Source organism: Geospiza fortis, unplaced genomic scaffold (assembly GCF_000277835.1).
Source record: "Geospiza fortis unplaced genomic scaffold, GeoFor_1.0 scaffold61, whole genome shotgun sequence".
Classification (NCBI taxonomy): Eukaryota; Metazoa; Chordata; class Aves; order Passeriformes; family Thraupidae; genus Geospiza; species Geospiza fortis.
The window spans coordinates 923,922-940,772 of record NW_005054430.1 but is presented as its reverse complement, the minus strand read 5'-3'; the positions used below and the strand labels follow the sequence as shown (position 1 = coordinate 940,772).

At 49.1% G+C, this 16,851-nt stretch overlaps 1 protein-coding gene across 2 annotated transcripts in view; it reads right to left on the bottom strand.

Annotated features, from left to right (window-relative positions):
* Positions 1-16,851, bottom strand: part of EXOC4 (exocyst complex component 4) — a 372,421-nt gene that overhangs the window by 18,048 nt on the left and 337,522 nt on the right. The window contains exons 15-17 of one of the 2 annotated variants that reach the window (XM_005426948.2): positions 12,424-12,565; positions 11,662-11,840; positions 9,726-9,885 (exon numbers count right to left, since the gene is read on the bottom strand). In XM_005426948.2, the coding sequence (XP_005427005.1) occupies positions 9,726-9,885; positions 11,662-11,840; positions 12,424-12,565 (481 nt within the window). Of the gene's footprint in view, positions 1-9,620; positions 9,886-11,661; positions 11,841-12,423; positions 12,566-16,851 lie in introns of those variants that run through there. The other variant, XM_031061885.1, reaches the window with a different exon arrangement.

The window sequence follows — 16,851 nt, the reverse complement described above, 5'->3', positions numbered from 1 at the left end:
GACAGTGCCACCTCTCCAATGACACTGGACAAACCAACTGTCCAACAAATTTCTCTTCTTCTATAAAAGAATGTAAAACCGTGAGTTATTTACAGAAAGCGTGTGAGAGAGTTTGCTACAAGAATGTCAACATCAGAAGGCTTAGAAAATCTTTAAAAATCAAAGTGACACACGCCACCCCACTGCCAGCCACAGACCACGTGGGTTTGCTCTGTATTTCTGCCGCCCTAACCCAAAACCCAAATTCTGTGCAAATAAAGCAAATATTGGGGAGTTCTCCACGATCTCCCAGAGCCACCACAGAGAGGACAGTGGCCACCAGAACCGACACCTCCAGGATGTGCTGTCAAACCCTAGCCTGAACAAACCAGTGCCCACCTCACATTGCACAGGCCTGGGTAAATTAAATTACCCAATTCCTGGGTAAATTAAATATCCAAATCAAAGTGACACACCCCACCCCAGTGCCAACCACAGACCACGTGGGTTTGCTCTGTATTTCTGCTGCCACCACCCCACAACCCCAAATCTGTGCAAATAAAGCAAATATTGGGGAGTTCTCCAAAATCTCCCAGAGCCACCACAGAGAGGACAGTGGCCACCAGAACCGACACCTCCAGGATGTGCTGTCAAACCCTAGCCTGAACAAACCAGTGCCCACCTCACATTGCACAGGCCTGGGTAAATTAAATTACCCAATTCCAGCTGGAATTCCAACTCAGACCTTCTATTAAAGCACTTCCACAAGTCACTGGCCAGTGGCAAAGCATCGTCACCGAGGCCAAAACCACTAAAGGTGGAAAATAAAAAGAAAAAACTCCCAGCAAGAAAAATCCCTTGCCTTTAATTACCATTAGCAATGCAGCATGACCGAGGGAGATAAACACACAGGCACCTACACAAATAAGGAGCTTGGGAACACAAAGTAATTACTTTGATAGGTTTTTTTTTTCTTCTCCCCCTCCCCAAAGACATTCAAAACTTATTAGTCTCCAGAAAGCACATATCAGCAAAAGACTGTCACCTCGGGGATAAATGAGGGATTTGTTTGGAACTCATTTCCAGGAGAATATATCCTGATGGTTTTAAGGCTGAGGAGGAATGTGTTCTAGACAGAACTGACTTCTTAAAAATGTTTGTTCCCATCTTCCTGAGCCTGGAAATGGGAACACCAGGTTCTGCCCGGTGAGAAGTTCACCCCATTGATTGTTTCTCCACCACGCCACGAACCCAGTGAGGAAAAGTCAATGAAGCCTCTCAGTTTTTCAGTCCATTTCCAGTTTGGGAAAATTGAATTAATCTCTTTACTCAGACATCCCTGCCCAGGCAACGAAAATCATTGCAGAGAACATGAAAACCTCTCTCTTTAAAGGTTACAGAGCGAGGAGTAACAGTGCCTCGGGGCAGGGCTGAAAAACCTGATCAAAATAAAACATTGAGTCAACGCTGGCGAGGCTGAGCAGGACTGGTGCCTCCCAGAGCTGCTGATATTTCCAGATGATTCCTCCTGGCGCTTGGAGCCGTCCCCACGGAGAGTGGGTGCTCTGTGACCTCCCACAGCCAGGGGAGAGGAGTGCTGGGAGAGTTAGCCCCGAATCCAGCTACTCTGGGGGGTGTAAAGGCCTCAAGGGTTGTGCTGGGGAGGAATATTTGAGACTGGGCACATCAAGCAGAGTCACATCTTCCAAAATCTCCAAAATACTCCAAAATCTCCTCTCCATCCTGTGCTGAGAAGTTTCAGCAAAGGGCTTGGCCATGCCCCAGCTTCCAGCAGCTTCTAAAGGACTGGAAAAGCTGAGAGTTTGGGAAAGCTGGAGAAGCTGAAAAGGCCAAAGGATCTGGGGAAGGGTCTGGAGAACCAGGAGGGGCTGAGGGAGCTGGGAAGGGGCTGGAGAACCAGGAGGGGCTGAGGGAGCTGGGAAGGGGCTGGAGAACCAGGAGGGGCTGAGGGAGCTGGGAAGGGGCTGACCTGGAGCAAAGGAGGCTCAGGGGCCCTTGTGGCTCTGCACAAGTCCCTGCCAGGAGGGGACAGCTGGGGAACAGGGACAGGAGCAGAGGGAACGGCCTCAGGCTGGGCCAGGGCAGCCTCAGGGGGGATTTTGGGACAATTCCTTCCCAAAAAGGCTGCCCAGGGAGGTTTAGAGTCCCCATCCCTGGAGGGATTTAAAATCCATGTGGATGTGGCACTTGGGGACATGGGGCAGTGGTGGCCTGGGCAGTGCTGGACTCAATGATCTTGGAGGGCTTTTCCAACCGAAACAATTCCATGATTCCAAATGTAATGAAAAGCAGGGAGACACCCCAAAAAATGCTCCAGGGAATGCTGGGAAGGCACAGACTGGGGCCCTCCTAAAACCCCTGGCAGATTTCACTGGGAATGGAATCCATGGATGGGGGAGCTTTAATGATCCCATAAAAATGTGGAGCTTTGGGATGCACGGGGGAAGGGCCACACAGGGACCCTCTGATCCCCCAAATCCCCCTGGGGCAGCAGGAGGAGGGAGGTGAGCATGAGGCCATGGAGCTGAGGGGTGGTTTGTAATCCTCTGATTTTCGGTTAATGCGGTGAAACCGCTAATTACAGCTAATTAAACCTGCACTGAGATCAAAGCTCAGCAGAAGCTACAGGGGGGAGCAAACAAGGCGGAAAAGAAAGGGGAAGAAAATAGGGATTTTGTTGTAACCGAGTCCTTAATTGAAAACCAAAGCAGCTTTGTTAATTAAAAGCTGCAAGCCCAAACGAGGACAGGCTGCAGACACAGGAGCCCAGCCTGGGATGGAGGCAGCACAACTTTCCACAAGCTTTTCCTCCTGAGCCTCTTCTGGCCCTCATCCCCTGCAGGAAAGGGATTTCCTGGGATCCAGACTGGGAAGATTTGGGGATTTTTACCTTTCACAACTCAGCTATGAAGAGGGGGAGCAGAGCGCCCTGTGTGCTCAGCTCATGTGGGGTTTGCTCCAACTGAATGATCCCAAACACCCCAAATTTGGTCCTGGCTCGAGGGCAGCCCCAAGGAGAACATCTGAGATGCTTCCCTCACCCACAGGCAGCAGAGGAGCATCTCAGGAGCTCTGCAGAGACTCCTGACTCTGAGCAAAGCTTTCAGGCCAGGATTTGCAGGACCCGATGCTCCCCACACACAAATGGAGCTCAGAGGTGGCTCCCAGAGGAAGATTCCCTCCACCAGCTCCTCCCTCAGGCAACCTGGACATAACCACAGTATTTACTGAGAGTAAAATCAGGCAGAGAATTAAGATTTAGCAATTAAAAGTCTTCCTGCAGAGCACAGGGATGTTCGAATGCTTCCCTTTCCCTCGGCAGCTCCCAGTAGATGGCAGCAGGTCATTGCTGATTCCCGCTGCCAGGGAACGGCAGAAACTGGGGAAAATCGAACAAAAAATCTGCCCAATAGAACCAAAACCTGCCCCGGCTGGCAGGACAGGAGGGCTGAGCGCCGAGGATCCGAACCTGGCAGCACAGCCCCGGTACCAGCCCAGCAGTGATGCAGGATTGACGTGGGATTGAGAAAAGCTCGAGCTGCAGCTGCATCCTCCACCCTAAACCTTGCCATCCTCCCCTTTCACGGGATCATGGAATGCTTTGGGTGAGAAGGGACTTGAGGATCATCCAGAGCCACCCTGGCCATGGGCAGGGACATCTTCCACTGTCCCAGGGTGTTCCGAGCCCCATCAAATGTGGCCGTGGAATAAAGATGGGTTTGAGTAACAGGAGCATTCCCCAGCCCCATGGAGGGGCTGGAAAGGGCTCAGGGAATGGAGCTGGGAAGGGGCTGGAGAACCAGGAGAGGCTGAGGGAGCTGGGAAGGGGCTGGAGAACCAGGAGGGACTGAGGGAGCTGGGAAGGGGCTGGAGAACCAGGAGAGGCTGAGGGAGCTGGGAAGGGGCTGACCTGGAGCAAAGGAGGCTGAGGGGGCCCTTGTGGCTCTGCACAAGTCCCTGCCAGGAGGGGACAGCCGGGGAACAGGGACAGGAGCAGAGGGAACGGCCTCAGGCTGGGCTCAGGGTGGATTTTGGGAAAATTCCTTCTCCCTAAGGGTTGTTAAACATTGGAAAAGGATGCCCAGGGAGGTTTGGAGTCCCCAACCCTGGAGGTGTCCGAGGAACACCTGGATGTGGCACTCAGGGCTCTGGGCTGGGGACCAGGCGGGGGTCGGGCACAGCTTGGACTCCATGGGCTGGGAAATCTTTTCCATCTTCCATGATCCCGTGAGTCGATGATTTGGGTTTACTGATGGCCAAACCAGGAACGAGTGGAGCTCTGATGGCTCCTCCTCACTCCATATCCCCAGGGAGCCACCAGCAGAGCCAATGAGGTGCCACATCTGCTACAGGGACATGTCCCAGCCAATATCCCTGGAAATGTCCCAGCCAATATCCCTGGGAATGTCCCAGCCAATATCCCTGGAAATATCCCAGCCAATACCCCAGAAATGTCCCAGCCAATATCCCTGGGAATGTCCCAGCCAATATCCCTGGAAATATCCCAGCCAATACCCCAGAAATGTCCCAGCCAATATCCCTGGGAATGTCCCAGCCAATATCCCAGAGATGTCATAGCCAATACCCCAGAAATGTCCCAGCCAATATTCCCAGAATTGTCCCAGCCAACATTCCTGTCATTGTCATCAACAGCAGGACAAGATTCCCGGTCCCTGCAGGAGGGGTGGCCATGGGAACACCTGGAATGGGAGCTCCAACTCACTCCAGATGTGGGGGCACCTCTGGACCCCTCTGCTGCCACCCCCTGAGGCAGGGAGGACCCCGAGAGGCAGGGACAGCGCCAGCCCTGCTCATTTCCCAGGTGACAGTGACACTTGTCAGGGAAAATGTCCCCATTTCATCCCTGCTCTCCCTGCTCCCTTTGCAGCCACCTCAGTTGTACACTCAGGTTTAACGCTGGTCTGACTCAGAAAATCACTTTTTTTTCAGTGATTTTTTAATTCAAGGGTGAGTCTGAAGCAGAATCCTCACCCTCTGTGACGACCTCTGATGAAATCTTCATTAAATCCCTGAGAATTTCGGGTGAGGATAGAGGGAGAGGAGGGAAGAAGACACAAGGGAAAGGATCCAAGTTGGAATTCAAATTTGAAGCTTTTATCCCTTTCATGCTATAAATCTAATTCTGGCTGTGAAACTTTGGTAATTTGGAGGTATTTGGAAGTCGTGCTCAGTCCCAGACTTTGCAGCACACGCCTGGATATTCCACAGGGAGAAAATCCTGCTTTTTCCTTAATAAAGCAGTGGAAGCCCCAACAACCTCCTGCATTTCTGCTGCCCTAGATACTGAACACACACAGGAGTGAAAAACCTATTAACATTCGCAGGAAATTTAGCAAATGCCACAAATCCTTTGTGACACCTCAGCAGTCAGAACCAGCCTGTTTCACCCTTCCTCCTGGCGGAGAAAAACTCCTCACACCACTTGGCAATTTAATTTTTTTTTTTTTTTCTGGTGGAAATGTGCTCTGTGATGCTCTGCTGAGACTTTCCTTGCCTTGAACTGAGAATCTGAAAGCAGAACTCATTTAAAACACATTTTCCCCTTGCCATGGGGTTCTCCCAAAGCAGCCAACGCTGCTGTTGTCACCTGCAGGTTACAGAGCTTTGGAAAAATGGGGTTGAAACAGCAAGAGCCTCCCCAGGACCAACAGGTGTTACCTGGGCTTGCTCTGAATCCTCCACCTGATTTTTGATTCAGAGGAAAAAGGGTTTCCCCCTTCCAGCTTCCCTGCTTGGGATTTCTAGTGCCTGGAGTCCCTGAGCAGAGAAGGAAGGGATGCCCAGTGTTCTCTGAGGCCTCTAAAAAGCCTTGAGGACAATGCCAGAGGTGAAAAATAAAAGCAAAAAAATCAAAATCACAACGCTCAGGAAAACCTCAAAAAAACCTTTTGTTCCTTTCTCAGCTGGCCTGGTCTTTCCTACAAGCTGATTTCAAACTCTGAGGAAAGGGATGTGCTCCAGAATTCAGATTTGAGGCATGGAGTTGGAGAGTGATGTATTGGTTGTTAATTGTGGCTAATTGCTGTTGAACCCTCAGTGTGATGGACACAGAAATAGCCAGGCAGGGCTGGGGCTCTCCTGTCCCACCTTGACCCTCCAGCTCCCTGGGGCAGTGAGGCAGGGAGGCAATTTATCCCAGGAAAAAAACCCAAAAACAACTTTTGGTCCTTTCTCAACTGGTCTGGTCTTTCCTACAAATTTCAAACAGGTTCACTTTGAGGAAAGGGATCTGCTCCAGAATTCAGATTTAAGGCATGGAGAGGGGAGTGTGGAGAGTGATGTTAATTGTGGCTAATTGCTGCTACAAACTGATTTCAAACTTTGAGGAAAGGGACGTGCTCCAGAATTCAGATTTAAGGCACAGAGAGGGGAGTGTGGAGAGTGATGCACTGATTGTTAATTGTGGCTAATTGCTGCTGGAACCCTCAGTGTCATGGACACAGAAATACCCAGGCAGGGCTGGGGCTCTCCCCATGACCCTCCAGCTCCCTGGGGCAGTGAGGCAGGGAGGGAATTTATCCCAGGAAAAAAAACCAAAATAACTTTTGTTCCTTTCTCAACTGGCCTGGTCTTTCCTACAAATTTCAAACAGGTTCACTTTGAGGAAAGGGACCTGCTCCAGAATTCAGATTTGAGGCATTCAGATTTAAGAGTGATGTATTGGTTGTTAATTGTGGCTAATTGCTGCTGGAACGCTCAGTTTGATGGACACAGAAATATCCAGGTTATTTCTGTGTCCTGGGGCTCTCCTGTCCCACCATGGCCCTCCAGTTCCCTGGAGCAGTGAGGCAGGGAGGGAATTTATCCCAGGAGGTGCAGGGGGAAGGGAGGATTTCTCCATCAGCTCTGCCACTGCTCCTGTACATAAAAAAACCACTTTATCTCGGGAAAGGCCAAACTGAGAGTTATCCACAGCACAGAGCGTTCACAGATTCCTGCCTGAGCTGTATCACAGAGGTACAAATCACTTTTATCCAGCCTGATGCTGTTTTATGCTTTCTGGAGGGGAGCTGTTATGTTTATTTAATGGTTTGAGTAGAACCTGGCTGCCCTGGGGTCCCTGGGGTGAGTGAGAGCCTTGCTGAGGTGATTGTGGATTCAGGTGAGCAGGGCAGGCCTGGGATGCTCCAGAGCCTTGTTCATGTCAAAGGAGGCTCTGGGTAACAAACACTTAAACATTCAGGAGTCATCTGAACAACTAAAGAGTCAAACAGAGCATGAAAGAAGGAAAGAGGGAAGTGATGAAGCTGCGAAAGCAATAAAAGAAACGTGGCTGAGTTGATTTGATGGGGAGGATTCAGCACAAAGCTGCTGTGGGAGGGTGGGGGTCAGGCTCTGCCCCCGAGGAACACGGGACAGCACACAAGGAAATGGCCTCAAGTCGTGCCACAGGAGTTTAGGGTTGGACACCAGGAAAATTCCTTCACCACAGGATGGTCACATTTAAGAAAGAAAAGATGAAATTTGGGAAGTTCGTTCCTTGCAGAGTTCCTAATGGATCTTCCTCCCTCCCCATCCTGCAGGCCTCAGCTTCCTCATGCCAATGGTGATCTGAGGAAATGAATTCAGTAAGGATCCACCCCCAGATGAGATCCCGAACAAATGAGGCACTCAGCCACACTCCTCACCCTGGGAGTTCAGACTGGAACTTGGAACTCCTCATTCAGCCTCCAGCAGCATGGCCAAGTGATGGCACCAAGACTTTGTGTTGGGTCAGATCCAAGTTCCACACAAACCTCTCTCATTTCACCCCATTCCTCCATTTCCAGGTTCCAGACCTTTCCTTTGGCTGTTCCTGGCTCAGCTGTCCCCTCCTCACCAGCAGGATCAGCTGAGCCAGCTGAGTCCAGCTGCCAAAACCACGCTCAGGGCTCGCCTCCACCTGCTCATCCCTCAATCCTCCTTGGGGGAAGAAACCCCAGAATGTGGGAGAGGTGTGCAGGACGTCTGTCACACCCAGTTTTGCGTTTATTTGGGGTTTATTTTGCTGTTCCTGCTATTCCAAGGTAACAGAACTCCAGGGAGATGTCCCTTCAAGCCAACCTGGATCTGGTGACCCTGAGCCTTCAACAAACCAGAACATTTCTCACCTGGGAATAAATCCAAGCCCAAATTTCATCCTGTTTAAGTTCCACCCAGCACCTTTGGAAGCTTTTCCCTGCCTGGGTTTTGGTCTTGGAGAAGCCCCAAGGGGGCACCAAGCACAGACACTTTGGTGGGACCTCACACCAGCCTCAGCTGATCCACGTTTGGGCTTGATGACCTTGGAGATCTTCCCTACCCTTAAAAAAGCCCCCTGATTCTATGATTCCACGTTGTCCAACCGAAGGAAAGCCAAAATTGCCACCAGCACGTCCAGCTGCTGAGCTTGCCACTCGTCTGGCCACCTGAGACTTTTGGAATGCTGGAACCCAGGGCACAGGGAATGTTTCTCTGCCTGATCCCCAGGAGAACACTGCTTTTAACCTCCATCCATGGAGAAAGCTTCCAAGGCTTTGGGATGAACTGGAATCTACGAGTGTGTGAAATTGATAATAGTGTGGTTTATCACAGGGTGAAAAACTCAGAGTTTTGGGTTTTTAGTGTGGAGGTGGGTAGGAGACAGGATGGAGGATTTGGGGCATTGTCTGATCTTCTTGTTCTTCATCCACTCAATTTTCTGCAGTGTTGGGGCACAGAGGGATTTGTTAGAAAGAGCTGCAATGCAGATGTTGTGTCAACAGACAAATAATTCGTTATTGGTAGAAAGGTAGAAATAAAATACGTTCTAAGAATTAATTGGACAAAACAGCTCTAAAAGACCTTGAACCTGTGTGTTTGGTGACTTTTTTGGTGCCTTCTCTTCGTACAGTAAGTCTGGCGCGCAGACAGCATGCTGAACTTTTAATGAGGAAAAAAAATGAACAAAAACCTGAAGACCGAAAAAAACCAAAAGCCCTGTTCATCTGTCAGTCCTGGCTCAGAACCTTTTGGGGGTCTCCCCAAAAAGCTCTTCCACATTGGGAAGTTATGGTAAATATTGTACATGTAGTTTTTAGTATAAAGAGATAACACCGCCCCAAGGTGGTCAGTGTGCCTCTGTCTGACCTGCTGGACAGACCTCAGCAGGCCAGAGAATGAATGTGATAGATAACAGCAAATAAACAACCTTGAGAATGAGAACAGAAGAGTTCTGACTCCTTCTTCGACTGCTGGGCTGGGAAAAGAGGCTCGTACCTACCTCAGAGTCACTCTGAGCAGCAGAGATTCTGAGAGCTGGACAGTTTATCTCTACTCTAAACAATCCAAAACTGCCAACATCACCCAGAAGATGGAGGACAAGAAGAAGGAGAAAGGCTGGACACACGCAGATTCCTCCATCTTGCCCCCTGAACCCCCATTCTAAAACCCCTAAAATTCTACTTTTTCATCCCGTGATAGATTCACTATTATTCCACTTAGGCTTTTGTGGCTTGCAGATCCTCATACAAGATTGGTAATTTTTTCCATGGGTCATAATCAAAGTCACAGGGGTCTTGGGCACTGTACCAAGGTCTCTGAGCCCCCTGGGCAGGGGCTCGAGCCCTCCAGGAATTTCCTGGGTTCTGACATCTAACATAGGTGATAGGTATTGGGAAGTTATTGTAGATAATATACACATAATTTACATTATCTCGGCTGCTGTGGGCCCCAGGTGAGGGCCAGAGGGCGAGGTCTGTGCTCACCTGGCAAAGTCCAGGTCGGCCTCCCGGGACATGGTGATGTTGGTCAGGTTCTGCTGCAGGATGAAGATGTTCCTGCACATCTTCTTGATGCCCGACTCGCTGATGCGCCTGAAGTAGTGCGCGCCGTTGATGAGGATGCAGGAGATGAGGTGGCCCAAACCTGCGAGGGGGGAGGAGATTTAGTGCCAGTAATTCATGGTAAAAAAAACCCCAAAATGAGCATCGTAAGTGGTGCATGTGAGCTGGATCAAGGGATAATTGGATTTTAACTGGAAACCTGTCCCAGACATGTTTTATGAAAAGTCCTTTCCTTTGGATCTTTTCTCCTGAGAAGCTGAGAGGCCTCAGGAACAAAATGTAAACAATGGTTATCTGCTGCTGTGGAATGCAACAGGTGCATCTGTGATTGGTCTCATGTGGTTGTTTCTAATTAATGACCAATCACAGTCCAGCTGGCTCGGACTGTCTTGGTCAGCCACAAGCCTTTGTTTTCATTCCTTTTCTATTCTCAGCCAGCCTTCTGATGAAATCCTTTCTTCTATTCTTTGAGTATAGTTTTAATATAATATATATCATAAAATAATAAATCAGCCTTCTGAAACATGGAGTCAACATTCTCATCTCTTCCCTCATCCTGGGACCCCTGTGAACACGGTCACAGAAACGCTCAGTAATCTTTGTGGGGCAGTTTAGGACTTTCCACCTCTTTAGCAAAAACACAAAAATGTCCAAAATCTTAGAGCTGTGTATCAAGGGATAATTGGATTTTACTTGGAAACCCTCAGTAATCTTTGTGGTGCAGTTTAGGACTTTCCACCTCTTTAGTAAAAACACAAAAATGCCCCAAATCTTAGAGCTGTGTTGTCACAACCACTGATTTTTAGCCAGGCTTTGCACAATGTCCCTTCCAGTCCCTGGGCAGAGCAATGGGTCACTGCAGCTCCTGTAGAACCACAGGGCTTTACTCTGTTTTTAATCTGTTCTCCAGGGTGGTGGTTTCCCTGTTTTTCCTGGTAAATTGAGTCTCCAGGAGCAGGGATGAGCTGCATTCCAAAGCCCCTGACGTACAAACCCTCTCTGATCAATCCTGAACACTTTCCTGTGTCTGAAGGATGTCAGAAGGGCACAGCTGGGGGCTGAGGGACACAGGCACCCCCAAAATGATGCACCCACTCGTGCCACATTACAAAGAGCAAAATCCCAGCCTGATTTGCACTGCGCAGGTCTGGGCAAGCCCAGAGGCCAATTAAAAGCCTAAATTAAGGATTTATTTCATGTCCAGGGAGCCAGGGTGGGAAATCCGTAAATCCCAGACCTGGGATAAAGAGGTGTGATGAAGGAGGACCATGAGTATGAATTTAAACTTCAACAGGATGTGAATGGTCCCCGTGGCTCTGTGTGGAGCCATTGCCCTCTTCTTGAACGAACAGGGAATCACAGAATCCCAGGATGGTTTGGGTGGGAAAGGACCTCAAAGCCCATCCAGTTCTAATCCCATGGGCAGGGACACCTCCCACCATCCCAGGCTGCTCCAGCCCCAGTGCCCAGCCTGGCCTTGGCCATTGCAGGGATGCAGGGGCAGCCCCAGCTGCTCTGGCAATCCCAGCCCAGCCAGGAATTCCTCATTGCCAAGATGCCATCCATGCCTGCCCTCTGGCAGTGGGAGCCATTCCCTGGGTGCTGTCCCTGCAGGCCTTGGCCCCAGTCCCTCTGCAGCTCTCCTGGAGCCCCTGCAGGCCCTGCCATGTGCTGGAAGCTCTCCCTGGAGCCTTCCCTGCTCCAGGGGAACATTCCCAACTCTCCCACATGGCTCTCACTCAACGCTCCGTAGGTGACAGCAGCACCTCACTCTGCTTCACCCCTGCAAGGAATCCCTTGGAGCTTTGGGATGAGGATGGAAAACCCTTTATGGAGGAAGGAGTGGGAAGAGCCTGACCTTCAAAGATGTACTGGAACTTGTGCTGCTGCAGGCTGGCACTCATGGCCTCCTCGATGGCGCTGATGTCCTTGTTGAGCCGCACCACCAGCGGGTCGTAGTCCATGCTCTCCACATTGGCCACGATGGCGTAGTTCCCTTGCTTGGCCAGAGGGATCAGGTAGTGGAAACAGTGAACCCTGTGGGCACGAGGGAGGAACATCACAATGCAACAACCCCTGTTGTAAAGTATTCCTGGGATGCAAAGTGGTTTTTCCCTTCCTCAAGCTGGTAAAAAATAACTTTGTGAGACGGGTGGTGATGTTTGTGTTAAAGGCATCCTCCTCTTGTTGTTGTCCCATCTTCAGATGTCACAGACATGTTTTATGAAAAATCCTTTCCTTAGGATTTTTCCTCCTGAGAAGCTGAGAGGCCTCAGGAACAAAATGTAAACAATGATTATCTGCTGCTGTGGAATGGAACAGGTGCATCTGTGATTGGTCTTATGTGGTTGTTTCTAATTAATGGCCAATCACAGTCCAGCTGGCTCAGACTCTCTGGTCAGTCACAAGATTTTATTATCATTCCATTCCTTCCTATTCCTTGCAAGCCTTCTGACGAAATCCTTTCTTCTATTCTTTTAGTAAAGTTTTAATATAATATATATCATAAAATAATAAATCAGCCTTCTGAAACATGGAGTCAGATCCTTGTCTCTTTCCTCATCCTGGGACCCCTGTGAACACCAGCACGTGCCTCCATCCCCAAATTCCAGGTTTTTACCTGACTTCCAAGTGCAGCACCAGCAGGCAGCGATCAGCCATCTCCTGGAAGGACCTGGCCAGCTCACTCAGGCTCTGCAGGATCTGCTCAGATGCAGGAAGGTGCTCCAGGCTGGCATGGCTGTCCTGGCCCGGGGACGTGGCTGCCAAGAGAAAAGAGTTAAATTTGAGATCTTGCAAGAGCTGAAATGAGGGATGCAGGACTCCAGGCAAGTCTTCAAAATGCAGTTTAATTGTATACAAAATGTTGCAGCAGTGCAGGGTGGCGGGTGACAGAGCTGTGCCCAGAGCTGTCAGCTCCAGCTGCAGGCAGGCCTGGAAACCCTTTGGTTTTGGTTACAATGCATTATAGACTTTTCTTTGCTGAGCATCTTAATACAGCAGAACCAATCTATACCTGAACTTATCTACAGCCTGTCATAACTCCTGTAATTACCATATTCATGTTACTGTTCTCCAATCACTCCAAGTTTGTACATTACAGTTTAAGCTGGAAGTTGTTTTTCAGTTTTCTTGCAGTGGAAAATTCTGAGACCTTTTTTCTACTTGCACCATTTGCTGACTTGTTTGCCTGTGCTCTCTTTGTGCTTGGTAAAAACATCTTCTTGTTTGGGGTGGGTTTATCCTTTGCTCTAAGCCATAAAACCCCTTCTAACTAACACACCCTTTGCCTCCTTGGTTATCCAGTGAGACTGGCTCAGCACTTCTTTTCTTCTAGATCAAAACTTGCTTCCATCTCTATTCCTTCATCAGACTCTACATTCAAAAATCTTTCTGCTAAGCACACATATCTGTGAGACCTTCTTGTCAAACTTTCATCCTTCCCAACAAGATGTTCTCCATCCCATCCAGAGCCTGCTGTGTGCTCCCATCCCAGCTCTGGGTGATCCCTCCACTTCTGATTCAGGAGTGGGTCAAGGAGCAAAGTGCTCCTGCCATGGATTGGGAGGGAGGACCTGCTTGGGAGCCAAGCCACCCACAGGTGGGAGAGTCCTTTTTGGTCACCACAATGTCCCTCAGGTGTGTCCCCACCCCTTCAGAGGAGCCTTGCTTTGGTTTTGCTCCTTAACCACAGCTCTTGGGCAGTAAGAAAGAATTAAACGCCTGTGAGCTGCTCATGGATCATTTCCTTCCCACCGACACATCCTTGGAAAAGCTCCTGGGATTTTATCCCAGCCACCAGAGCAGCTCCAACTCCATAACTTCATCCCTCAGGGCTGGAAAAAGGAATCAAACCACAGGAAACACCCATGAGGTGCTCATGCATCATCTCCTTCCCACTGAGGCCTCCCTGAAAAACGTTCTGGGATTTTATCCCAGCCACCAGAGCATCTCTAACTCCATAACTCATCCCTTGGGGCTGGAAAACGTTATTAAACCACAGGAAACACCCATGAGGTGCTCATGGATCATCTCCTTCCCATTAAGACATCCTTGAAAAACATTCTGGGATTTTATCCCGGCCAGGAGTGCAGGTCTAACTCCATAACTTCATCCTTGGGGCTGGAAAATGAAATTAAACCATGGGAAACACCCATGAGGTGCTCATGGATCATCTCCTTCCCACTGAGACATCCTTGAAAAAGCTCCTGGGATTTTATCCCAGGCGCCAGAGCAGCTCCATCATTTCACCCCTTGTATTTTTGATTGGTTGTTTCTAATTAATGGCCAGTCACACTCCAGCTGTCTCAGACTCTCTAGTCAGTCACAAGATTTTATTATCATTCTATTCCTTGCCAGCCTTCTGATGAAATCCTTTCTTCTATTCTTTTAGTATCATTTTAATATATCATTTTCTTTTAATATAATATATATCATAAAATAATAAACCAGCCCTCTGAGACATGGAGTCAAGATTCTCATCTCTTCCCTTGTTGGGGTTGCCTGCAAATTCAACAGACACCCTGCCTGGGGTGATCAGCACAGTTTGAAATCAGGCTGCCCTGAAACACCTGGATTAAATAATGGGATTGTGAGGAGATCTCCTGGATCCCCAGGTGCCATCCCCACAACCCCTGTGTCCTCAAGCAGAGATTCCTGCGCCATGTAAATGATTCCTACCCTTGCTGGCTCCTTCAAAACGCTTCTGTAACAGGGAAGGTGAAGTCTGGGATTGAATTTCCAGCCCAACTGGATGTTTTATATTTGCTCCTTTACATTATTTTTTCCCTCATGGAGTTCTCCATTCTGTGTTGAATCATGGGATCATTTTCTTAATTTTCTGAGCCCCTTTCCCAGCTCCCTCAGCTGCTCCAGACCCTTCCCAGATCCAACACAGGAGGGATCTGTGCATTCCCAAGGAGCTGCTGACCATCAAATTCCATTTGGAGTGATGGTGACTTAAGGAAATGTGACTTTTGTACAGCCACAGCCCTGCTCTGGGAGAGGAACTTTCGATTAAACACCAAAAATAATCGGCCTAAAACTAAACACAACCTCAGACTCAGCCTGAAAAAAGGGAAAAAAAAGCAAAGTGAGGGGGAAAAAAACCCCATTTTTTTTTTGGTGCAAAACAAATTAAAGCAGAGGTGAACAGAACTGCACAGTTAAGTGTGGAAGTCACAGAATATGGAAGCAGATGAGGGAACTGTACGATTAAATATGGAAACTGTACAGTTAAGTGTGGAAAACACAGAATATGGAGGTACATGATCTTTGATGCCCAGAGAAGCTGGGGCTGCCCCTGGATCCCTGGAAGTGTCCAAGCCAGGCTGGACTTTGGGGCTTGGAGCACCCTGGGATGGTGGGAGCTGAACCTGCCGTGGTTGGAATGAGGTGATCCTTGAGGTCCCCTCCAACCCAACCCATTCCATTAATTAATTCCATCAATTAACTCCATCAATTAACCCCGCTCAGCAGCTCCTGAGGTCACAGCAAAATTCATGAAGCGATTTTTTGAACCAAGGAACACTGAGAAATTCCCAGCCTGGCAAATCCTGCTGGAAATGATGAACTGGCCTGGAGTGTGGAAAGGGGAATAAAGAGGGAGAAATGTGGGTGACAATCCAGCCTGGGTGGGTGGGAATGATGAGGATTCCCCTTCCCTGAGCCCCCTCCCAGCCCCTCTCTGCTCACTGAGCTCTGTCCCACCAAGAAAATTAAATTAATCAGCGAGGGAGTGAGGGGCTTATTTACACAACCTCTAATTCCAGATTATCCCAGGACTCTCAGGAGGCATCTGGGGAGAGATTTTGTGCCCCAAGTGACCCTGGAGTGTAGCAGGACTTCAGCTCAGGGACAGGTCTAGGCATAATTAGATAATTATCTGGTGACAGGACAAAGCAGAAAACCCCACCTGTACCGTGCATGAAAAACCATCATTTTTTTAAAGCCCCAAAATCCTGCATTTTGAGAAGCTTTTACCCTCCTGGAGATGCACTTGGGGCAGGAATCATCTCTCTTTTAGCAGAGGCGGCTCTGCCAGCCTGGAAGTGCTGGAGATGGATGGAGCCATCAGCGGAAAGCAGGAGTCAGCTCCTTGCTGCTGCAGGCAGATGCACACACCATTTTTCTCCTCTCCACAATCCACTTGCAGCACTTTAAGTGAAGCTGTAATTATGTTTGTCAGCGGAGATAAGGGGAGGAGGGACATGGGCACAATCTGCTCCCTGTTTAAAGCACTGAAATCCTTCAGGCTCCCATCCCCGGCAGGGAGGAGGCTCAGGTGGGGTTTTTGGGGGGATGAATCTGAATTTCTCCTTCATTTTTTTTTTTGCTTTTGGAGCTCAAAGGAAGCCCTTTCAGAGCCCATCAATTTTCCTTTCTTCTCTGGACATCCAGAAGAGAAAATCCCATTCTTTTAAGTCTCACTCCAGATAGTTTTACTCCATCATCCTTGGCAGCACGAGGCCAACAAATGAGCTGGAGCAGCAAAAAATAATCAGAGCCTGAATTATTAAAGGGCTGTGAGTAGAAAATGCCATTTGGAGCTGGCTGTGGAGTTGGGCAGCTCTTTGGGCAAAAAATGAGCCTTCCTGTGGCTGTGGACCCACCACACTCCGAGAAAGGGAGGGATCTCTGCTGAAATGCTGGAAAAGGGGGAAAAAAATCTGGAATTCTGGAAAAAAAAAAAAATCAGCCATGGAATTCTTCTTCCCCTTCTCCTCCTTCCTAACCCATTTCCAGCTGAGCATGAGCCCACCTGGGCACCACAACACCCAGGCCGGTGCCCTGCTCCCCTGGCCCCTGTCGTCCTGGAGATTGGAAGGTGAATTTTCCATGCTGCTGGAGAAAAGTGCCAGCTCTGTTTGGGATTGTCTCCCTGCTGGCTGAAATCACAGCTGAGTCCTCTCCCTCTGAGGAAAAGGAACGTTTCAGGTGGTGTTTTCTGGAGTTCCCATCGTTGGGAGGAAGGATGAATCTGACTCTGTGTTCTTAGAAGGCTAATTTGATTTATATTATATTATGTTGTATTGTATTATATTATATT